Here is a 19,402-nt window from a genome sequence, read left to right on the forward strand (position 1 = left end):
TGTGACATGGATATCTGTCCAATAGGAACTGGGTGGAAGCTGCAAACATGCTGAGCAGCCTGGAAGGACTTTCAGATGGTTCTCTCCTGAGCCAGACTCCCAGAGTTTTGCACCCCATCACTGCACTCTTGAACAGCCAGGCTCCCATGCACAGCCTGGTGTGCCCAAGTTACAATGCAAATTCAGCCCAAACCAAATGTCATCTGGAGGAGTTGGAGCAAGTGGCACCACAGGCAAGGAGGGGACAGTCCAGACTGACACATGCCAAGCCCTACACCTAGAAAAAGGCAATAAACAGTATGGCTAAGGAGGGATGGAGAGGCTGGATAGCCCAGGGGTCAGGGCACTAGCTTGCAATTTTGGAGACTGGGGTTCAAGTCCCAGCTTTGCCACAGACTCTGTGTGGCCTTGGCAAGTCACTTAGTCTCTCTGTGCCTCCATTCCCCATCTGTGCAATGGAGGTGATAGCCCTGCCAGTCTGGCGTGTTGAGATAAGAAAGCCATTAAATATTATGAGGTGCTCAGAGACTATGGCAATGGGGGCCAGATAAGTACCTTAGATAGACAGACTTGGGGGGGTAAACCAGTGAGACTGAGACCCCCATGTGATAAATCTGGGCTCCCAGTGCTATCCTGGGGTTCAGTACAGCTAAGGATGTACAAACAATGCCAGTGTGTACCCCTGGGGCATGCAGCAGTTTGGTCACCACAGTCGCTCTCAAAGGACTTTGCAAAGTCCACCCTTTTTTTTTTTACCCCATCCTTTTTTTTTAGTGGGGAAACTGTGGCACAGGGAGGTGACGTGACTTACCCAGAGTGACCTAATAGGCCAGTGGTGGAGCCAAGAAAGTAACCCCAGTCTCCCGAGTCCCTGTCCAGTGCTCTATCCACTAGGACACACTACCTCCCACTTGTCTCACCCACTACAAAGATGAGCAAAGGATTGGAGCACGAGACCCGTGACGAGGGAGCAATGGAGCTAAAATTATCATCTTAAAAAAAGATTAAGCGATGGCAGGGTATGATCACAGCCTATTAATATATTCAAGAGATCAGTGTGACAGAAGGAAAGGACTATCTGCAAGCTCAGAAGATGGCAGGAGCTGTGGAGGGTGAAGGAAAAGCTAAGCGGGTTGGGGGGTAGGTGAAAAATGAAACACATATCACCTTTGATACAAACTGCCTTGTGAAAACTCCTTGACTCTGGCAATGATTGCTGATGCTCCTGTCGCGTTGCCTTTCTTCAGCTCTAGGCCTAACATGGGAAATGTGCCCTGGGTGGGGAAAATCAGCCCCCTGGTGCTGTGAAGTTGAAGTGGGACAAGTTTGGGATGACCATATGACTCAGCTCTATCCCTGTGTGAGCCCCAAGGGTTTGCTAGCTGTGGGCTGGCTGTCCAGGTGTCTCATTCCTAACTTCTGCTATAGTAGATTGGCTCAGTCACTCACAACTGGCTGCCCTGCCAGAAATGTCCCATAAGCCACTGCATCAGTTCCCATGGTGCCTTCTCCAAAGTGCTCGAGGCCCCGCCCTGACTCCCTGTATCCCCCAAAGCCGATGTGTGTTTAGGTTGGGCTGGTAGCCTGGAGCTGGGGGTCAGCCAGCTGGCTATGGCCAGGGGGGACCCAGGGCGACTTGAGCCAGGGGGTGGCTGGTCAGAATGGTGCTTGGGGGCTGGCCAGCAGCCCAAGGGTTGGGGCAGTTTGGCTAGGGCTCCTCTGGCTGTGGTGGGCCTCAGGGCTTTGGCGGGCAGAGTGGAGGGAGCAAGGTGGGGTAGGACCTCGGGTGTAAGGGGTGGGGAGTCTAGTCTCCTCAAAGGAGGCATTCACAAACATCCATGGACCCAATGCTTCCTTTGCGGAGTTACAAGAATTGCCACAAAACATTTTGGCCTATGTCTGAGCAGGAGCGGCTGAGTGTGGGACATTGAGGGTGCCCAGACCTGTGCAGCCCTATCTACATTAGGGATAAAGTCAAAGAAGTTTGGCAAATCATTTCAAAAACCTGTGAATTCACCCACGCAACAACTCCCTGAATCAGGGAATGCACTATACTAGGTCAGTGCCAGACGTATGTTCAAATGGACCCCTGCTCAGCTGGGTTCACACACTGTTGTGTAACTTGGTTCTGCTTGGTTGAAAATATGTTTCATGAGGACAGGACTGTTTCTTTAACAACAGTATAAGGGCTTAACAAACACAAGTTCTGCCACATTAACTACCCTAGAACTGTTCCTCTCATGTGGCCACAGTTATTCTGGTATAGCTATTACCCTTCAGGAAGGAGAATAAGCTACATCAGTAAAAGACACTTTTATCCTCTTATTGCTGTGTCCACACTGGGGTTTGTAACAGCATTACTAGTTCTGTTACAAAAATATCATGATTTGTAGATATTAAGGCAAAAGAGACTACCTGTGATCATCTAGTCTGACCCCCTGCCCAGCACAGGCCAATAGACATATTTGTGCCAGTAAAAAATCCTGGGCCTAGACCAGTACTAAATTAACACTGTGGAGAGGCCCATAAACTAATGGGCATCCCATAAATTGCAACCACAAGTATCTGGAAAGATTTTGTAGGTGCCTGAAGTGCTCAGTGGATAGATTGATGCCCTGAGGCTCCAGTTTCTGCTGCTCTCACTCGCTGTCACTGGCACACAGCCCTGCCCAGTGCCAGCTGCTCCTTGCTTGCCTACAGCCCTGGCACTTTGAGCTGTAACCACAATAAGATCTGAAAAGTTACTCAGGGTCTGGTGTGAAACAGGCTGCTTCCCAGGGGGAGCCAGATGCCGGAGGGAATGGTGTTGGCGGTGCAGTAGGTAGCACTCTTCCCTCTGAGCCAGTTCTGTCCCTGTGCGTCAGTAGGATGCTAGGGGGATCTGGTCTGCATTGGGTTACCACTGTACAAAGTACTGCCTAGCCCTCTAAAGTCCCAGGATAGATGGGTAAATATTATCCCCTGCTTCCTGAGGGGCTGCCGGAGAGATGAAGTTGTTTGTCCGAGGCCAAACAGCAAGTCATTGGCAGAGCTGCTCCCAGTTCTCAGCTCCCAATCCTGTATCTCTTTCCTCAGGCCTTGACCACCTGTGGCCATTAGAGACCCAGTTTTTATGTGGCATTGAGTTTCTCCTTTCACTGTCAACTCCTGCAGAGCTGGATGAGAACTGAGTTTGCTCAGCACCTCACAAGAAGGGCCCAACACCACCAGCAGATCTTCTGGTGAGAGAGGGTGTTAGCCTGCGTATTTTAGCCTTTCAGGAAATTCCAACGGGGACAGATAGAAATCTGTCCTCCAAAATTCTCACTTCAGTTTCAGCTTGATAGAGCATCATAGAATATCAGGGTTGGAAGAGACCTCACGAGGTCATCTAGTCCAACCCCCTGCTCAAAGCAGGACCAACACCAACTAAATCATCCCAGCCAGGGCTTTGTCAAGCCTGACCTTAAAAACCTCAAAGGAAGGAGATTCTACCACCTCCCTAGGTAATGTATTCCAGTGCTTCACCATTCTCCTAGTGAAAAAGGTTTTCCTAATATCCAACCTAAACCTACCCCACTGCAACTTGAGACCATTACTCCTCGTTCTGTCATTTGCTACCATTGAGAACAGCCTAGATCCATCCTCTTTGGAACCCCCTTTCAGGTAGTTGAAAGCAGCTATCAAATCCCCCCTCATTCTTCTCTTCTGCAGATTAAACAATCCCAGTTCCCTCAGCCTCTCCTCATAAGTCTTGTGCTCCAACCCCCTAATCGTTTTTGTTGCCCTCCGCTGGATGCCTTCTAATTATTCCATATCCTTCTTGTAGTGTGGGGCCAAAAACTGGACACAGTACTCCAGATGAGGCCTCAATAATCCCGAATAGAGGGGAGCTATCACGTCCCTCGATCTGCTGGCAATGCCCCTACTTATACACCCCAAAATGCCATTAGCCTTCTTGGCAACAAGGGCATACTGTTGACTCATATCCAGCTTCTCGTCCACTGTAACCCCTAGGTCCTTTCCTCCAGAACTGCCACCTAGCCATTTGGTCCCCAGTCTGCAGCAGTGCTTGGGATTCTTCCGTCCTAAGTGCATTTGTCCTTGTTGAACCTCATCAGATTTCTTTTGGCCCAATTCTCTAATTTGTCTAGGTCCCTCTGTATCCTATCCCTACCCTCCAGCATATCTACCACTCCTCCCAGTTCAGTGTCATCTGCAAACTTGCTGAGGGTGCAGTCCACGCCATCCTCCAGATTGTTAATAAAGATATTGAACAAGACCCGCCCCAGGACCGACCCTTGGGGCACTCTGCTTGATACCAGCTGCCAACTAGACAGCAAGCTGTTGATCACTACCCGTTGAGCCCGATGATCTAGACAGCTTTCTACCCACCTTATAGTCCATTCATCCAGCCCATGCCTCTTTAATTTGCTGGCAAGAATCCTGTGGGAGACACATCCACTGCTTTCCCCTCGTCCACAGAACCAGTTATCTCGTCATAGTAGGCAACTAGATTAGTCAGGCATGACTTGCCCTTGGTGAATCCATGCTGACTGTTCCTGATCACTTTCCTCTCCTCTAAGTGCTTCAGAATTGATTCCTTGAGCACCTGCTCCATGATTTTTCCAGGGACTGAGGTGAGGCTTACTGGCCTGTAGTTCCCCGGATCATACTTCTTCCCTTTTTTAAAGATGGGCACTACATTAGCCTTTTCCCAGTCGTCCGGGACCTCCCTCGATCGCCATGAGTTTTCAAAGATAATGGCCAATGGCTCTGCAATCACATCCACCAACTCCTTTAGCACTCTCAGATGCAGCGCATCTGGCCCCATGGACTTCTGCTCGTACAGTTTTTCTAAATAGTCACAAACCATTTCTTTCTCCACAAAAGGCTGGTCACCTCCTCCCCACACTGTGCTGCCCAGTGCAGTAGTCTGGAAGCTGACCTTGTTTGTGAAGACAGAGGCAAAAAAAGCATTGAGTACATTAGCTTTTTCCACATCCTCTTTGAGGTTGCCTCCCTCATTCAGTAAGGGGCCCACACTTTCCTTGACTTTCTTCTTGTTGCTAACATACCTGAAGAAACCCATCTTGTTACTCTTAACATCTCTTGCTAGGTGCAACTCCAAGTGTGATTTAGCCTTCCTGATTTCACTCCTGCATGCCTGAGCAATATTTTTATATTCTTCCCTGGTCATTTGTCCAACCTTCCATTTCTTGTAAGCTTCTTTTTTGTGTTTAAGATCAGCAAGGATTTCACTGTTAAACCAAGCTGGTCGCCTGCCATATTTACTATTCTTTCTACAGATCAGGATGGTTTGTTCCTGTAACCTCAATAAGGATTCTTTAAAATACAGCCAGCTCTCCTCGACTCCTTTCCCCGTCATGTTATTCTCCCAGGGGATCCTGGTCATCCGTTCCCTGAGGGAGTCAAAGTCTGCTTTTCTGAAGTCCAGGGTCCATATTCTGCTGCTCTCCTTTCTTCCTTGTGTCAGGATTCTGAACTCGACCATCTCATGGTCACTGCCTCCCGGGTTCCCATCCACTTTTGCTTCCCCTACTAATTCTTTCTGGTTTGTGAGCAGCAGGTCAAGAAGAGCTCTGCCCCTAATTGGTTCCTCCAGCACTTGCACCAGGAAATTGTCCCCTACACTTTCCAAAAACTTCTTGGATTGTTTGTGCACCGCTGTATTGCTCTCCCAGCAGATATCGGGGTGTTTGAAATCTCCCATGAGAACCAGGGCCTGTGATCTCGTAACTTCCATTAGTTGTCGGAAGAAAGCCTTGTCCACGTCATCTCCCTGCTCCGGTGATCTATAGCAGACTCCCACCATGACATCATCCTTGTTGCTCACACTTCTAAACTTAATCCAGAGACTCTCAGGTTTTTCTGCAGTTTCATACAGGAGCTCTGAGCAGTCATATTGCTCTCTTACATACAATGCAACTCCCCCCCACTTTTCTGCCCTGCCTGTCCTTCCTGAACAGTTTATATCCATCCATGATAGTACTCCAGTCATGTGAGTTATCCCACCAAGTCTCTGTTATTCCAATCACACCATAATTCCTTGACTGTGCCAGGACTTCCAGTTCTCCCTGCTTGTTTCCCAGGCTTCTTGCATTTGTGTATAGGAACTTAAGATAACTCACTGAACATCCCACTTTCTCAGTATGAGGCAGGAGCCGTCCCCTCTTACACTCTTCTGCTCGTGCTTCCTCCCAGTATCCCATTTCCCCACTTACCTCCGGGCTTTGGTCTCCTTCCCCTGGTGAACCTAGTTTAAAGCCCTCCTCACTAGGTTAGCCAGCCTGCTTGCGAAGATGCTCTTTCCTCTCTTTGTTAGGTGGAGTCCTTCTCTGCCTAGCACTCCTCCTTGGAACACCATCCCATGGTCAAAGAATCCAAAGTCTTCTCTCCAACACCACCTGCGTAGTCATTCGTTGACTTACACGATTCGACTGTCTCTACCCAGGCCTTTTCCTTCCACAGGGAGGATGGACAAGAAGACCACTTGCGCCTCAAACTCCTTTATTCTTCTTCCCAGAGCCATGTAATCTGCAGTGATCCAGTCAAGATCATTCTTGGCAGTATCATTGGTGCCCACGTGGAGAAGCAGGAAGGGGTAGCGATCCGAGGGCTTGATGAGTCTCAGTAGTCTCTCCGTCATGTCATGAATTCTAGCTCCTGGTAAGTAGCAGATTTCTCAGTTTTCCCGGTCGGGGCAGCAGATAAATGACTCAGTCCCCCTGAGGAGGGAGTCCCTGACCACTACCACCCACCTCCTTATCTTGGGAGCAGTTATCGTGGAACCCCCATCCCTAGGACAGTGCTTTTCATGCCTTCCAATCGGCGGAGTCTCCTTCTGCTCCCTTCCTTCAGATATATCATCTAGTCCACTCTCTGCATTAGTACCTGTGGAGAGAACTTGAAAATGGTTGCTTACCTGTATCTGCATTGCTGGTACATGGGCACTCCCCTTTCTTCTTCTGGAGGTAACATGCTGCCAAATTTCTTCACCATCCTTCTGTCCACACTGCGCAGCCTGCTCTGATTCTTCAGAATGTTGTGCCTGTAGAAGCATATCCTGATGTCTGTCCAGGAAATCTTCAGTTTCTCTTATGCAACGCAGGGTCGATACTTGTTTCTCCAGATCTTGAACCTTCTCTTCCAATATGGAGACCAGCTTGCATTTTGTACAGACAAAGTCGCTTCTGTCCTGTGGAAGAAAGACAAACATGGCACATCCTGTGCAGGTCACAACCACTGAATGCTCACCATCCATATTACCTTCCTTCTAAGAGCTTCCTCAGCTGTTGTAGTAACTACTCAGAGAAGCCGGCAAGATGAAAGCCTCAGTGGGCTCTCCCCAGGCAAACTCCCTCTGTTAGCCTCTCCGCTGTTCGCCGCTTACCTGGTTCGTAGCTGACTGGCTTTTTATAAAAGTCAGGCCCGTTCAAGGCTCACCTGAACAAAGCACTCCCAATTCACACTTTTCAAACATACAATCAAGTGCACGGTCAAACTGACAAACTGTCCCTGCAACAGACACTCAGATACTCACCAACACATCCCCCCTAATGCAGCACTTTGCGTACCTCCTCTAGGACAGATCCCAGGCAAACTCCCTCTGTTAGCCTCCTTCACTTCCTGTCTTAAACGGTAGCATCAAGTTGCACTGCAGTGTTCAACAGCTGTTGCGTTCAACCCCAAAAGCAGCTGCCTTTCCATGATGGAAATGATAAGTGATTCTCATAGATGTATCGCTGATAGAGCATGTGGGATCCTTCAGGCTGAGAGATGCTGTAGAGAAGCCAGAACAACAAGGCCAATGGAGACGTTTCCTGAGTGCTGCACAACTGGGGTGAAACACGACATTGTCTCCCCACTGTGTAGTGCCCTTCTCTTGTCTCAGTCATTGCAGTGACAGCCACAGATGAACATGAAGGCAGAAGGGTATAAATGCAACCACTGCACTGTGGGGTGGCTGGGTTTCCATCATACTGCCTCACCAGCCTAAATTGGGCACAACAAAGGGTTATGTGCAGACCGTGGCTACACTGCCCTTTTCACTTCTCCTGGTGTGCACTAAGCTCTGAGGCTGGCTGCTCCATGCTCATCTTATGCTTCTGCTCTCCAGTGTTGTGCCCCAGATCATCTTTCTTGGGCCACTCTGCACTGGACCTATGTGTCTTCAGCTGGTCCCAGTCACACACATGAGTGAGCGAACATACCTGGCCTCTGTAACTTCTCCACAGGCCTTCTCTACCTTCCCAAGATAAGATCCTGCAAGCCACTGCTAGGGATCCAAATTCTCCCACAGGCTGTGACGCTGCAGCTCTCCTGCCCAGCATCAGCCTTCTGCTCACTCCCACCGAGCAGTGACCTACTGTCTCTAATGCAATTTGATTAACACAAACCACATCCAGTGCAATTCTTCAACAAAAAAATTCAAAAACAGACTCCAATGAGAGACTGCTGAATTGGAATTAATTTGCAAACTGGATACAATTAACTTAGGCTTGAATAGAGACTGGGAATGGATGGTCATTACACAAAGTAAAACTATTTCCCCATGTTTATTCCCCCCCCCCCCGCCACTGTTCCTCAGACATTCTTGTCAACTGCTAGAAATGGCCCACCTTGATTATCACTACAAAAGGTTTTCTTCCCTCCCCCGCTCTCCTGCTGGTAATAGCTCATCTTAAGTGATCACTCTCTTTACAGTGTGTATGATAAAACCCATTGTGTCATGTTCTCTGTGTATATACATTTCCACACTGTATTTTCCACTGAATGCATCCGATGAAGTGAGCTGTAGCTCACGAAAGCTTATGCTCAAATAAATTTGTTAATCTCTAAAGTGCCACAAGTACTCCTTTTCTTTTTGTATTTGGTTTGTGAACTCAGTCTAGTCTGAGTAGCTCACAAAACCTCAAACTTGCCTGCATTCAGCCCTATCTACTTCTGTAGCAGTTGGTGTGCTCCTGCTGTTCATTTCAATGCAGAGCCAGGACTGCGCAGACTGTCCCAAGAAGGCAATGAATCGATTTGCTTTTCGCTGTGACAGCTTAGGGCGTCCCTGCAATATGGTCACCCATGGCTTGTGCTGCTCCTAGGGAGTAGTACTATTTTACACTGAAAACAAGTCCCTGCGCTGCTCTTGGGGAAAGGGCTGCTTGGACATTATAAATACTAGCTTGCTTTCACCCCTTCATGCCTGTTCAGTTGAGGTCTGGCACTCCTGAGCTGGAGAGTAAATCAGAGACGTACAAGTGATGTTAAAATACAACCCATCAAGGGGTTCTAAACATCAGCTTGGAGCAGGTCAGTTGTGGTACCCCAGCTGTTCCCCAGCTTAACCCAGTTTTTAGGCAGAGCAGTGATTTGCTGCAGTTCCTCCTACAGCACACAAATCACCCTGGGAATCACCCTGTAGCCTTTGTGTGCTGTGATTGATGGTGCTGCCTAAGATCATCCTGGGCTAGCAGCATGTTAGTCTCTCTGGGTTCCCTTTGCAGAAGGTTTGGCTGGAGCCAATATATGCAATTTGTGTAAATCCTAGCCATAATTTTTAAATGTTGGTGCCTAAATTTAGGCTTCTGTGCCCAGAGTTAGGCACCTAAATAAAAGATCTAATTTCTTCAAATATACTGAGTGCCCAACTGTTTTCAGGGGAGTCGATGGGGCTGCTAGGTACGTGACCTTTGGGGAATTAAGTCACCTGTTTAGGTACCTTAAATATGGATTTAGCAACCTAACCTTAGGCATCTGTGTTAAAAGTGTCTGTCCCAGGGAATGTCTCCCTGGTTTCCTCCTTGTGTCCTGTAACACTGCTAAAGCCTTGTCTTTCTGTCTGTCTGTGTCTGTCTCTTTAGAATGATTCCTGGGGGAAGCAGTATTCCTATGCGCTGTTCAAGGCAATGAGTCACATGCTGTGCATTGGCTATGGGCAGCAGGCTCCCGTTGGCATGTCAGATGTGTGGCTCACTATGCTGAGCATGATCGTTGGTGCCACTTGCTATGCCATGTTCATCGGCCACGCCACAGCCCTCATCCAGTCTCTGGACTCCTCAAGGCGGCAATACCAGGAGAAGGTAAGGACCCTGCTTTGCCACAATTAGATTAGAACTGAGGTGACACCAGTTTATGGATGGTTGGTGTCTTTACATTCACTCAAAGAAAACCCCACTAGTCCCTGGGAAGAAATCAGTGTAACAGCCGCAGAAGGCTGGCTGTGGGAAGGCTGGCCAACCCATGAATCCACTCTCTTTCTAAAGGTACGTTAACAACTTCAGTGGCAGCTAAAATTTTCAACCACTTTGTCTCTTTCAGGTTTGGTTTCAAAGCCCACGTCAATCTTCCAGAGAGCGCTGCTGTTTTTTAGCCAGGCCTTTCTTTAAAAGTATCAATTCCAACCACTCCAGCGCTTCTGAGCAAATTTGTGCTACCACATTGCTGAGTGTAGCTCAAAGCACGTGAGAGCCAAACAGACAATGAGAAGGCTGCGTAGCTGCCCCGTTAACCACAGGGCGATGCAGTGGCCAAATGTGATGACGTTACAGTGTCATGCTATTACATTGCATCCTTGTGTGTTAGCTGATGCAATGTCAAGACAATAAGTCTCGTGGCACAGTTCTTTGATGGAGCTATTTTGTCTCAGCTGATACAAAAGAGCAGGAGTTCTAACTTAATTTGAAGCAGCCAGGCCCTGCATAGTAATGAAGAAGAAAAAGTGCTTGTAGAATTGTGTGTAGCTGTGGGCCTAGAGTCTAGGTGCCACAGAGGTGAGGAGTCTACTTAACAACAAGGGAGTTTGGTTACCTCCATACATGGAGATGGGCACCTACCACTGATCAATAGATTTCAATCACCTCTGGACAAAGAAGTAGGTAGTCAGGGGAGCCAAGGTACCTCCAGAGTGGAAGAGAGGGCACCCTGACCACTAGACCTCTGGACAAGGAGGTCTAGTGGTCAGGGTGCTACTAGGAGTCAGGAGATCTGAGATTTAATCCAGATTCTGGTACTGATTTTAAGGGTGATGTTAGGGAACAGATTTTCCATCTCCATGCCTCAGTTTCCACATCTATAAATTTGGGGGGTGATTATTATTTAAACGGGTAAAGCAACATGCTTTTAGGCTTCATAGAAGTGAGTTTTAAGGAGACACTTGAAGGAGATGGAGGGGTAGAATTGTGGATCTGGTCCAGACGAAGGTTCCAGCCATAGGAGATCAAAACTGGAAGTGTGAGGAGGAAGAGGCAGGAGTGGCTGGTTGTGTAGCTTGCACAGAGAGCAGGGGCAAAGCAGGAAGCAAAAGGAAACAAGAACAGAAGTAGGCAGGACCTCATTTGTGGGGAGAGCTCAAACCTGAATTTGATTGAGAAGTTGAGAGGGAGCCAGAGAAGGAACTTGAAGGGAAGCTGGGTATGATCGGAGCAACAGGCAATGTAGATAATTTTGCCACAATATTGTGGATGGTTTGGAAGGGGGAAAAGAGAGTGAGGAATGCAAAAGTGAAGGAGCCTGCAGCAGTCAGAGTGCAAATTGTTCAAGTGTGTGCAGAGTGTGTATACAAATGTGTTTGAAATGGCAGCCTGTAAGCTAAGGACTGATTTGCAAATTCAACTGCCTGGACTTGGTAGCAACAACTCAGTTTGCATCTGCGGGTTTAGGCAGTAGGGTTTGGTCCAGCCAGATTCGAAGTCCAGAGTGGAATGTGGCCCATTTGTGTTTGATTCCGATCAATGTGTATAGTCCAGAGGTCTCAAGCACCAAACAGGAAATAAGGACACAGTTTAGCCATGGGGATTGCAATGGGGGGTGGTTGGAGGGGTGTAACATTTAAAGCAGGACTAGAATTTCAGGACGTTTTGAACGAGGGGTTAATCCTGCATGTATCTGAACATCCCCAGGGATATCTTTATGGCAGAGTCAATGAGCAGTGAGGGCATAACAAAAACTATATTTTATGTGTGCTGGGTACAGCGGATTCATTTCCCCTGGGTTTCTCTCAGGAGCATAGCCAGAGGGAATCGAGTACATTCAATTTCCTGTTGCAAATGGGGCAAAAGATGGCCTAAAAACAAATATATATTTACTTTATGCATTCCTGGAACTTGAATAGCCATAATTAAAATGAGTTTGTTTCATGATTTTCAGCTCCCCAGCTCAATTTAGCTCAGTCCTCCTGGGACAGTGTTTCTGCTGGAGCATATTAGAAGTAGCGAGGTTCAGAGGATTGATTTGGAGAAGCAGCCATCAGGCTGGGGACTTATTCTGAGTTGTTGTTGTAGTTGTTTGTATTCCCACAGTACCTAGCAGCCCGAGTTGCAGACCAGGCCCTCAAGTGCTTTGGGCTGCTCCTCATTGGAATGGACATTCTTGTACAGTGGTCCATACTGTTTGGCTGGATGGGCTGTTCCATGGGTATGATGATGGTGGCCGGGTGCTGAGGAGCAGACAGAAAGTGTTGGTCTGGGGAATCTTTTATTGTATTCTTGGCTTTAAACAAAACTTTTCCTCAGGAAAAGGTTCAAATTCAAGCTTGCAGTAAAGTTTTAGGCTGGCTTATGTTTTAGCCAAGCCAGTTTGCTCTTGCATTAGAAAGGCCAGTTGCACAAACAGGGCTTCGGAGGGCCAGACTCTGTAGTCATCAGTGAGAGACTTGCCTGAGGAAGGACTGCATGAGGTGGCCCAACATTCTTCAGTTTGTAATCCGAGCCATTGAATAGTTGGACAGCCTGCTCCAATTCTAGCTATTGATCGCCCGTTGTGCCCACCCCTTGCTGTATCCTAGAACCATAGAATATCAGGTTGGAAGGGATCTCAGGAGATCTAGTCCAACCCCCTGCTCAGGACCAATCCCCAACTAAATCATCCCAGCCAGGGCTTTGTCAAGCCTGACCTTAAAAAATTCAAAGGAAGGAGATTCCACCACCTCCCTAGGTAATGCATTCCAGTGCTTCACTACCCTCCTAGTGAAAAAGTTTTTCCTAATATCCAACCTAAACTTCCTCCACTGCAACTTGAGACCATTACTCCTTGTTCTGTCATCTGGTACCACTGAGAACAGTCTAGATCCATCCTCTTTGGAACCCCCTTTCAGGTAGTTGAAAGCAGCTATCTGAGTGCCGCATATACAAGAACAAACAGAATCTCACGGGGCTCCACGGGGCGGGGAGCTGAGACACAGTGACTTGTGCCCAGAATTGAACCTAGATCATGGGCAACCAAGCCGCGGTCTAACTGTAAGTGCCCCCAACTGCCATGCTCTTCAGTGGGAATTGAGGGCATTCAGCACCTTAGGGATCCTTTCCCTGCCCTTGCAGAAGCCTTTGGCCCTTAGGTACCTTGGTCCTTCCTGTTCGCCACCTGTGGTTCATACCAATCCAGTCTCCTGAAGACTGTGATACTTTAGTCTCAGCTCAGTTGTTGGGTTAGTGTGCAGGTGCAGGTGCTGGGTGGTGCTGGTGGCCTGTGATCTCCAGGAGGCCAGACTCAACGGTCTGATCCAGTGGTTCTTAACCAGGAGTGTGTGTACCCCTGGGAGTATTTAGAGGTCTTCCAGGGGGTACATCAGCTCATCTATATATTTGCCTAGTTTTTCAAGATGCTACATAAAAAGTAGGGCTGTCAAGCGATTAAAATAATTGTGATTAATCACGCAATTAAAAAAATTAATCATGATTAATTGCGCGATTAATCGCACTGTTAAACAATAATAAAATACCATTTATTTAAATATTTTGAATGTTTTTTACATTTTCAAATATATTGATTTCAATTACAACACAGAATACAAAGTGTACAGTGCTCACTTTATATTTATTTTTGATTACAAATATTTATACTGTAAAAAACAAAAGAAATAGTATTTTCAATTCACCTAATATAAGTACTGTAGTGCAATCTCTTTATCATGAAAGTTGAACTTACAAATGTTGAATTATGTACAAAAAAACCCTGCATTCAAAAATAAACCAATGTAAAACTTTAGAGCCTACAAGACCACTCAGTCCTACTTCAGACAATTGCTCAGACAAACAAGTTTGGTTACATTTTCAGGAAATAATGCAGCCTGCTTCTTGTTTACAATGTCACCTGAAAGTGAGACTAGGAGTTCACATTGCACTGTTGTAACCAGCGTCGCAAGATATTTACATGTCAGATGCGCTAAAGATTCATATGTCCCTTCATGCTTCAACCACTATTCCAGAGGCTATGCATCCATGCTGATGATGGGTTCTGCTCGATAACGATCCAAAGCAGAGTGGGCCGATGTATGTTAATTTTCATCATCTGAGTCAGATGCCATCAGCAGAAGGTTGATTTTCTTTTTTGGTAGTTGGGATTCTGTAGTTTCCGCATCGGAGTGTAGCTCTTTTAAGACTTCTGAAAGCATGCTCCACACCTCATCCCTCTCAAATTTTGGAAGGCACTTCAGATTCTTAAATCTTGAGTCAACTGCTGTAGCTATTTTTAGAAATCTCACATTGGTACCTTCTTTACATTTTGTCAAATCTGCAGTGACAGTGTTCGTAAAATAAACAACATGTGCTGGGTCATCATTCGAGACTGCTATAACATGAAACATATGGCAGAATGCGGGTAAAACAGAGCAGGGGACATACAGTTCTCCCCCAAGGAGTTCAGTCACAAATTTAATTAAAGCACTATTTGCTTAACGAACATCATAAGCATGAAAGCATGTCCTCCAGAATGGTGGCTGAAGCATGAAGGGGCATATGAATGTTTAGCATATCTGGCACATGAATACCTTGCAATGCCGGCTACAAAAGTGCCATGTGAACGCCTGTTCTCACTTTCAGGTGATATTGTAAATAAGAAGCAGACAGCAATATCTTCCATAAATAGAAACAAACTTGTTAATCTTAGCAATTGGCTGAACAAGAAGTAGGACTGAGTGGACTTGTAGGCTCTAAAGTTTGACATTGTTTTGTTTTTGAGTGCAGTTATGTAACAAAAAAAATCTACATTTGTAAGTTACACTATCACGATAGAGATTGCACTACAGTACTTGTATGAGGTGAATTGAAAACTACCATTTCTTTTGTTTATCATTTTATAGTGCAAATATTTGTAATAAAAAATAACATAAAGTGAGCACTGAACACTTTGTATTCTGTGTTGTAATAGAAATCAATATAGTTGAAAATGTAGAAAAACATCCAAAAATATTTAATAAATTTCAATTGGTATTCTATTGTTTAACAATGTGATTAATCACGATTAATTTTTTAATTGCAGTTAATTTTTTTTGAGTTAATCATGTGAGTTAGCTGCAATTAATTGACAGCCCTAATAAAAAAGCACTAGCAAAGTCAGTACAAACTAAAATTTCATACAATGACTTGTTTATACTGCTCTAGATACTATGCATTGAAATGTAAGTACAATATTTGTATTCCAATTGATTTATTTTATAATTAGGTGGTAAAAATGAGAAATTAAGCTATTGTTCAGTAACAGTGTACTGTGACACTTTTGTATTTTTAGGTCTGATTTTGTAAGCAAGTAGTTTTTAAGTGAGGTGAAACTTGGGGGTATGCAAGACAAATCAGACTCCTGATTTTGAAGTGGTACAATAGTATGGAAAGGTTGAGAGCCACTGGTCTGGTCCCTTCTGACCTGGAACGCTGTGGTTCTGTGATGGGCCCTGATCGAGCACTGCATGTTGTTTCCTGCCTTGCCTCGAAAGGGCTGGTTACTCAGTGACATCCCAGGGAGGGTAGAAAATGGTTGCTCCCAAAGCTGTGAACTTTTTACACCCAAAGGTGCTTTGCCGTGTAAATGGTGTGATTCAGCCAAGAATCCCCCCGGCATCTTGCTGTACTAGAGCAGACTTGGCAAGGCTTTTCCCCCTTACTGAATCTGACCTTTTACATTGTTTATTCCCCCTTAGCCATGCCACAGACCTATGAACCCCCCTCCCTGCCTATCTGCCAGCCCGTCCTCTTCTCCAGGCTCCCTCCAGCACTGCTTCTTCTGTCTGCGCTGGTGATTAAAGGTGTTGTGTAAAAGGAGCTCAGGTGTTGGGCTCCCAGCAGGACCATGTGCACAGGTGGGTGAGGGTGACATGGGCTGTCAGAGGAGGCCAGGCTCAATGACAAATTTGCCACTGTTCATCTCCAGCTGCTCCCACTCCTTCTTGCTGCACTGAGAAATCCTATTGATTTCTCATTGTCCTAGAACTCAACAGGATTAATACTAATGGGAAGTCATTATTCATCCCCCTTGATAGACTCTGTAACCTTGAGCCAGCTGGGAGAGCTGAACATGCTGCCTCCATACTACTTTGAACAGGACACAGAGGGCTGAGCTCATAAGAACAGCCACAGTGGGTCAGACCAAAGGTCCATCTAGCCCAGTATCCTGTCTTCTGACAGTGGCCAGTGCTAGGTGCCCCAGAGGGAATGAATAGAACAGGTAACACCATTCTGCCCATCCTGGCTAATAGCCATTGATGGACTTATCCGCCATGAACTTATCTAGTTCTTTTTTGAACCCTGTTATAGTCTTCTTGGCCTTCACAACATCCTCTGTCAAGGAGTTCCACAGGTTGACTGTGCATTGTGTGAGGGCTCCCTGGACCCCACTTCTCCCTCTCTCATCCCACCAGGAGACTAGTAGGCACTGGGAGCTAGGTGTGTCCTGCAGCAAGGTGGGGCTCTCCTGTATTGTCTCCTGAGATGCAACCACTGACAAGAACTAGTCTTGCTGCTGTCAGCCATGCAGAATCCAATCTAGCTGAAATTTCTTTCTAGAGTCCCCTCTCCCATTCCAGATCTCACATGCTCTATCAAGCTTTTTCTCTGAACCTTTGCTGCTCTCCATGCTGCCCATTCTAAGGCAGCTGTAAATATATAGTTACACACTGGACCGTTAGGTAAATATTTGCGTGTAGCCCCAGACTGGCTTGTCACTGCATCAAAAGGGCAGCGTCAGTTCTCATGCACAGTCACTGGGGACTCTTGGCTTGTCTGGGTTTTTTTGAAAGAGGCATTAAAACAGGGGATGGCTTTTTGGCCTGAGGGCCACATCTGGGTGGGGAAATTGCATGCATGGCCATGAATGTAGGGCTGGGACAGAGGGTCGGGGTGTGGGGGGGATGTGGTGTGCACGAAGGGGCTCAGAGCAAGTGGTCGGGGCTAAGGCCAGGGGGTTGGGGTGCAGGAGGGGTACAGGGTGTGGCAGGGGGCTCAGGGCAGGGGATTGGGGTACAGGAGAGGTTCGGGGTGCAGGCTCTGGCCCAGCGCCGCTTACCTGGATGGCTCCGGGATGGCGGCAGCACACAGCAGGGCTAAGGCAGGCTCCCTGCCTGCCCTGGCCCTGGATTGCTCTGCTCTGCTCCCGGAAGCATCCAGAACCATGTCCCTGGGGTAGGGGGGCCAGAGGGCTCCACGTGCTACCCTCGCCTGTGGGCATCTCCCCCAAAGCTCCCATTGGCCACAGTTCCCTGTTCCTAGCCAATGGCCATCCCCCAGGCCGTAGTTTGCTCACCCCTGCATTAAAAAGAGACATGCTTACACTGCAGTATTCGGGGTCTGCTTACCACTCTCAAATTCCAGCAGAAATTCCATTCCCTGCTTAACCTGCCTTCTTGTGTCTGGGTGTTGGATCTCACATGGTTCTTTTCCAGGGGTCACCAGCCACTTGGAAATAAGTGGGACCTTCCTGATTTGCACAAATGTGTCCTGTATCCTGTGAATCTAGCCTGGGCTTTTCTAAGCTGCATGGGATGTGAATGCCAGTTCCCATGATCTCAGGCCTGCTGTTTAGGAGATGGACCTGAACTCGTTCTCTGCCTCTCCATGGCATCAGGATGAGAAAACATAAACCTCAACTCATGATTTAGTCCCACCAGGAAAACGTGCCCTGAGTCAAATTAACATGACTGCAGCCCTCTTAAAAGCTCTAGGCCAAACAAAAGCTTGAGAAGAGAGAAGGTGCCTCTAAAACATGTAAGTGGATTTGGGCTCAGTTGATGGCCCTGGAGAATGAGGTTCTGCACCCAGAAAACTAGCAGAGTAGAAGCAGCACGGGGAGAAATTTTCCAGCACCACACACTGCACCCGAGGGAGCACTTCCTGGGTGTGAGGGCAATCCAGCCCTCAGACCCCATTCAGGCCTTGGCCTCTCTTCTGAGACTGCCAGCACCTGAGCTAATTAGTGCCACTGGCTATTTGTCCCAGTGGGAATTGGAATGAAACTGCCACTAACTTCAGTTAGATTTCAAAGTAGCAGCTGTGTTAGTCTGTATTCACAAATAGAAAAGGAGTACTTGTGGCACCTTAGAGACTAACAAATTTTTCTGAGCATAAGCTTTCATGAGCTACAGCTCACTTCATCAGATCCGATGTGAAGTGAGCTGTAGCTCACAAAAGCTTATACTCTAATAAATTTGTTAGTCTCTAAGGTGCCACAAGTACTCCTTTTCTTTTAACTTCAGTTAGGCATCCAAACAATCGTCAGCTGGGAATAGGTGGCATTCACTGCCAGTCTGGAGGCTAAAATGTCTCTCTGCTATCAGCCATCTCCTGGCAATTTCCTTTCTAAGTGTGTACTGTGAGGATGATGGACCTCTGTTTGCTAAGAACTGGCCTGAGAACTGTTATGTCTCCATGTCTGTACGTCTCCTTATGCTAGGATGAGTGAAAGAACTCAAAGTTGAGAGTGAGGTATGTAATCTGTGAGCTGTACTGATCATGTGCACATCACATGGGCGGCCTGTGCTGAACTCAGACTCCATGGGGACTGGCGTCTGGGTAGATTCTCTGAGAGCTGGGCTGGATTTTTTTGGTTTTCTTCAAGTCCTCACTCAGAATGTGGCAGAAAAGTCACCAAGACATTGCAAAGTCCACAACCTGTTTCATACAGGTCACTGAACAGCTGACATTGGTAATGACTGTTGGCCTTGAGTCACACAGCCTGTGCTCTGAACTCCAGTCACCCCACCTCCACCACCATCTGATTTCAAATAGTTTGTAAGAAACAGGTGATGAGTCTTCCTGAATAGTGCTTTAGAAAGGGGCTCCCAGATGCCCAGACTGGGGCAATAACCTCTTATATCAGGCAGCTCAGGGAGATCCCCAGCATGCAACAGGTGCTGAGGTCTGGGTGTGTCAATCTTATTCAGTAGTTTTCAACCAGGGGTATGCAGTGGTCTTTTAGGAGGTACATCAACTCATCTAGATATTTGCCTAAGTTTACAACAAAAGCACTACATAAAAAGCACTAGCAAAGTCAGTACAAACTAAAATTTCATACAGCCAGTGACTTGTTTATACTGCTCTATATACTGTACACTGAAATGTAAGTACAATATTTATATTCCAATTGATTTATTTTATAATTATATGGTAAAAATGAGAAAGTAAGAAGTTTTTCAGTAATAGTGTGC

The 19,402-nt window shown here is 46.8% G+C and overlaps 1 protein-coding gene across 4 annotated transcripts in view; it reads left to right on the forward strand.

The window, feature by feature from the left end:
* The window catches only part of HCN4 (hyperpolarization activated cyclic nucleotide gated potassium channel 4), a 148,586-nt gene that overhangs the window by 77,595 nt on the left and 51,589 nt on the right, over nucleotides 1-19,402 (forward strand). For all 4 annotated transcript variants that reach the window (XM_038420844.2, XM_038420847.2, XM_043493869.1 and 1 more), the window contains exon 4: nucleotides 9,858-10,076. In XM_038420844.2, coding sequence (XP_038276772.1) covers nucleotides 9,858-10,076 — 219 coding nt within the window. The remainder of the gene's footprint in view (nucleotides 1-9,857; nucleotides 10,077-19,402) is intronic.

The sequence above is a fragment of the Dermochelys coriacea genome, chromosome 10, assembly GCF_009764565.3.
Source record: "Dermochelys coriacea isolate rDerCor1 chromosome 10, rDerCor1.pri.v4, whole genome shotgun sequence".
In the NCBI taxonomy this organism is placed as follows: Eukaryota; Metazoa; Chordata; order Testudines; family Dermochelyidae; genus Dermochelys; species Dermochelys coriacea.